At 37.4% G+C, this 5,451-nt stretch overlaps 1 protein-coding gene across 1 annotated transcript; it reads left to right on the top strand.

Moving 5' to 3' along the window:
* Positions 1 to 3,181: 3,181 nt before the first annotated feature.
* Positions 3,182 to 4,690, top strand: LOC117413849 (rhodopsin-like). The gene has a single exon (XM_034023211.3). It carries the CDS (start codon positions 3,277 to 3,279, stop codon positions 4,336 to 4,338), a length of 1,062 nt encoding a protein of 353 aa, XP_033879102.2. The 5' UTR covers positions 3,182 to 3,276; the 3' UTR covers positions 4,339 to 4,690.
* Positions 4,691 to 5,451: the final 761 nt, after the last annotated feature.

Below are 5,451 nucleotides of genomic sequence, written 5' to 3'. Positions count from 1 at the left end.
ATGGAAAGATAGACAGCATTATAACTAACTTTTTTCATTTTGTTTTCTCATGCGGTGTGTAAAAATGAATAAATGCGGTTTAGATCAAATTTTATTAAATTTGACCTCATGAATGATTAACTGCATATCACAAGCAGAGCTTGCTGGGCCGCCAAGAGCCTTCATGGGCCCATGAAGGATTCAGCGTATATTCAGAATATATATATTCAAAGAGCCAGCTGCCCAACGTTTCGATATGTTGTACATATCTTTCTCAAGGCAGTATGTGTTTGAATCCAAACATTCAAGGTATTTATAGGTTTGTGATGGCATGACAATGACTTGTTATTGTTTATACTCAAATCCATGATTTATTCTTACATGATGTAAATCTATATTAATTCTAATTAACATTAGTTTATATAAACTTCATGCAATGCTGGCTCTGATGATCAGCCTTGATTTGGCCTCCCCAGCGCATCAGCATGCACAACTTTTGAATGCATTTTGTTTATTTATTTAAATGTTATATATTTATTGGAGTTAATTAACAGTAGTTCATTCTTTTCTGTTGAGTCCCGCTAGCATAATAGCGTTTAGTCTAGTCTATTTCTTTTATTCTTCTATATGTCGCATTGTCTAATTTTAGCTGTTCTAATACTACAAACTTTATATAATTTATTGAAATATATTTTTGCCTTTGGCGCAGCGGACCCTGGGGAAATTTCCCTGGCCTCCCTGCCCACTCGGTGGGCCTGGGTGCGTGGCCTCTTGTACATTAGCCTGGTGCTGTCGCATGCTATGTTATTATTACAATCCACGAAATTCCCCGAAGACTTGACCCCAAACAAAATCACCAGTAATGTTTTGAACATGTATTGAGGTGCAAATTAAATGTGCAGCTCATGTTCAAGATCCAAGATAGACAATTTTTACAGGAATTAGTTGATTTATTTTGAAAACAGAGTAGGTGACTTATATGCTAATGTTAAAAAAAAAAAAAAAAAAAAAAGGTGATGAGGTCAATGTTTGGAGTGCCTATGTTTTTTTTTTTAATTAAACATAACCATATGGTTTCATTTGATAAAATAACCCTATGAAAAAATATGTTCAAATGTTGATTTACAGATTAATTTATGTCTGAAGCATGTGTGTGCAGAAAATGGCTTGAATAGGAAACAGTAAATCTAAAAAGACAAATACAAATGGGTAAGGCTAAATACTAATTAAATTAATTACTGTTGGAAAATTAGACCATGGTTCCTTCTAGATAAAACCGTATAGACAATAATGTGATAATCTGTGTAATTTACTTCCCAATTCTTAAGTCATTTCCTTTATCTAAGGTACAGTTCACAGGAAAATCATTATTTGTTATCTTCCATGCAAGGGTGTGTAAAAAGAATGATATCACATTCTGCAGCTACTTAAGTGAAATCCCATTAGACTAGTTCAACAATATGTACATGTACAGACATAGGCTGACAGGCAGACACTGGACAATATGTAACATTACTTACTGTACCACTTGACTGACTGAAAAAAACAACAAAAAAAACACTTAGTAATTATAATTATTTTGGCTCTGTCTTGGTCTATTGTGGAATATAGACTCACTGTTGAGATAAATGTTTTGTCTAACTACAAAATTGTATACACCATAAGAAAAAGTTTTTAATTTTGAGCAGACATGAAAAGTGCAACAGAAAGCTGGAAATGATTTACAAATGTCTAGTGCCTTATTCTTAAACGTCTGCTCACATCATATTTAAAATATATTTAAGTGTTTGTAAATATTTTACAAGAAACAAAATCAATGATACGCTGCATTGATGTGGTAAACTTAATTTCTAATCGCCCTGTATATTACTTCTTTGGAGTTAAGCTAATATATATGAAAGATACAATTAGTCAAGGGTATGTTGTATGTTAGCTTGAAAATACTGCAACAAACAACAAAACACAATCTGCACGCTGATCATTTTATGAAGAGCGCAGTTCAATTCTGACCACCAGGGGGCACCTTAACACAGTAAATGCAGGGCAGAATAAAAATAAATAAATAAAAAAGTAACCTTTCAAAGCTGTTTATTTCTTACACATGGCAAATCATTCTTACTGTGTAGGTGGGGCAATGAAATTTTTACCTGTATTGACAGTCATGGGTGGCTCCATAGGTGTTTTAGGAAGTAATAGGCAGCAAAATATACTGCTACAAAATGTTTTGCTGTATTTCAGTTAATTGTACTGACACTATGCAGGAAAACTGTGGCCTATCTCTTCTTTTCATAAACTGAACCATTCTAAGTAAGTCTGGGTTAATAATGTACAAGCTTATCACATCAAGTGCTCATGATTCCAGGTCTTGGTTCCAAAGTGAAGTGAGACTGTTGGTCTCAAAGGTCCTATGAGAGAGGTGTGCAGTATTGGGGAAGGCTCCATATCCTTAGTAAAAAACCCATGAAGTACTGTTGCAAAGGTGCACAGCAGGCCTATTCAATAACCTCTTACCTTACAGCACTGAAGACAGGCCTGAGGTGTGCTCGCTGTGCTGCATTAGCACCTGACTGGAGCCAGGGCCCCGAACTTTCATCAGCACTACATCTCAAATCATACTAGATTTAAAAAAATATATCATATATAAATATATGCTGCCTCATGAACTTATCTATTCAATTAATTATTACAGACATAGCATATGTGCACTGCAAGCTACAAACTTTGAGCCATTTTATCATTTACTGTAGTCATTCATATATTACATGGTAAAATGTTACAAAATGATAAACCAATGACTCAATGATGCTTAGTTAGTTGTTTCTCCTTCGAGAATTTCCTCGATAAGAAAAATCAAATTTCTGAATCGCCTACAAAACACATACTGTATCAAATAAGAAATACAGAGCTAATAGGTTCAGATCTCTTAATACTGTAGTACTTCATAGTGAGCACCTAATGGTTTTTGTTTAACGTATGCAATGTATGGTGTAGGGATTTTGTTAATCATAATCATAACACAGATTATTCACTCATGACACAAATCTTAGATGTGCAAAGGCAGCTGCAATCTTAATAACTTGATGAGTAGCCAGTTATGTTTGCAGCCTTGACTGGATTATTGCTTAGAGGGGCCTAAATGGTTTTGTGCTGACAGAAGGTCAATGGTAATCCAAGGTGGGCCTTTAAAAGCACCTTTGCAGTGCTTGGATCCGTTTGTAGCAAGGGCCATATCTGTATCTGAACAACAAAGGCAAGCAGAGGTGCACTTCAAGCAAGGGCTCATAAGCAACCGCAACGATGAACGGCACAGAGGGTCCCGACTTCTACGTCCCCATGTCGAATGCGACTGGGGTGGTGAGAAGCCCCTTCGAATACCCACAATACTATCTTGCTGAACCATGGAAGTATTCGGCACTGGCAGCCTACATGTTTTTTCTTATCCTCACTGGCTTCCCCATCAACTTCCTGACCCTGTATGTCACCATCCAGCACAAGAAGCTGAGGACCCCTCTAAATTACATTCTATTAAACCTGGCTGTGGCTGATCTGTTCATGGTTTTCGGAGGCTTCACCACAACAATGTACACATCGATGAATGGCTACTTTGTCTTCGGGACCACTGGGTGCAACATTGAAGGATTCTTTGCTACCCTCGGAGGTGAAATCGGTCTGTGGTGCCTGGTGGTGCTGGCTATTGAGAGGTACATAGTTGTCTGCAAGCCCATGAGCAACTTCCGATTTGGTGAAAACCATGCCATCATGGGAGTTGTATTCACCTGGATAATGGCCCTCTCTTGTGCTGCTCCACCTCTTTTCGGATGGTCCAGGTACATCCCAGAAGGCATGCAGTGCTCATGCGGAATTGACTATTACACTCTGAAACCTGAGGTGAACAACGAGTCCTTTGTGATCTACATGTTCGTTGTCCACTTCTTCATTCCACTGATCACCATCAGCTTCTGTTATGGCCGCCTGGTCTGCACTGTCAAGGAGGCTGCCGCCCAGCAGCAGGAGTCTGAGACCACCCAGAGAGCTGAGAGGGAAGTCACCCGAATGGTCGTCCTCATGGTCATCTCCTACCTGGTATGCTGGATTCCTTATGCTAGTGTAGCCTGGTATATCTTCACCCACCAGGGAAGTCATTTCGGCCCTGTCTTCATGACAACCCCAGCTTTCTTTGCCAAGAGCTCTGCCCTTTATAATCCTCTCATCTACATTCTCATGAATAAGCAGTTCCGTCACTGCATGATCACAACCCTTTGCTGTGGCAAGAACCCTTTCGAAGAGGAAGAAGGCTCTGTTTCCGCGTCCAAGACAGAGGCTTCCTCTGTATCCTCCAGTTCTGTCTCTCCAGCATAAAAAACCTCTCTTCAAAGCGGCTAACAAATACATCGTCAACGAAATATATTTCTGCTCCCGGTACCGACTGAACGCTATATGTCTACAGAAATAACAGAATTAACTTTTTTGTATTTTTTACAAAGCAGTTTATTAAACCAAAAGACTGTTAAACCCGAGGACGGCACATTCTGTCCAAATGACTGTTGTTTCTGTATGTGCAGTGAGTCCAATATAATGATATATAAGATATTTTTAGGACAAAGGAAAATACCTTAAAACTTTTATAGTTGGACCTGTAACCAGCTTTATCTGATTGTAGAGGCATGTAATCAATGCAACGTAAAATAAACAGCACTTTGCAAATGCATAACTTTGTTTCTCTTTTATTGTCCACCAACATATTCTATAATATGATTTGTACTGTATATGACCAGGAACTTGGTCATGTTCATAAGGATTTATTTTAAACTAGGTGGGGGTCACTAAAGCAGCAAATTGCTAAAAAAAAAATATATATATAAAAAAGAAATGCTATCTATTTCAAATGTCAGTACAATCCTTGTAGGTTTTCAGTTGTGTGCAGTAAACCACTTTCCCCACTGAGGCTAATTCAATGCCTGAATTTATGTTTAGAATTATGATTACCATGCTTCAAAGTATATCTCTTACAACTAAGTCACCTCCAATTTCTCCTCCAGCGGTTTTAAATACCTTATACTGCTTAAGATGCAGATTAGGCAACACAACCTTTTAATATGATTTAGCTTTACATGCAAGGTTATTTAAATTTAACAGTGACCCTTACATTGATTTGACAATCTAAAGAAATCAATCCAGACTTTCTAAAATGGATTGTAGATGAAGATTACGACGGATATCGTCTATCTGAAAAACATTTTATGAAAATTAAACACACACACACACTGAATTTGATGCAAGACTTTTTGAAGTATCTTTGAAAACAGATAACATTCTCACGCATATCTCCTAGTTAACATTTCCTAATAGCTGATGCATATCTATTCCAAATCTTCAAGCTCTAACTATGGGTAAATTTACAGAAGTGGTATGTATTGTTGTAGAATAAGTAGTACATTTTAATGGGAGTATTTTTCCCTTGTAATATTAAGG

The sequence above is a fragment of the Acipenser ruthenus genome, chromosome 25 (genome assembly GCF_902713425.1).
Source record: "Acipenser ruthenus chromosome 25, fAciRut3.2 maternal haplotype, whole genome shotgun sequence".
Taxonomy (NCBI): Eukaryota; Metazoa; Chordata; class Actinopteri; order Acipenseriformes; family Acipenseridae; genus Acipenser; species Acipenser ruthenus.
The sequence above is the reverse complement of the archived record's forward strand: the minus strand, read 5'-3'. Positions and strand labels throughout refer to the sequence as shown.

Bases quoted from the DNA above. Each gene is read 5' to 3' on its own strand.
- LOC117413849 (XM_034023211.3), top strand. From the start codon at position 3,277: ATGAACGGCACAGAGGGTCCCGACTTCTACGTCCCCATGTCGAATGCG.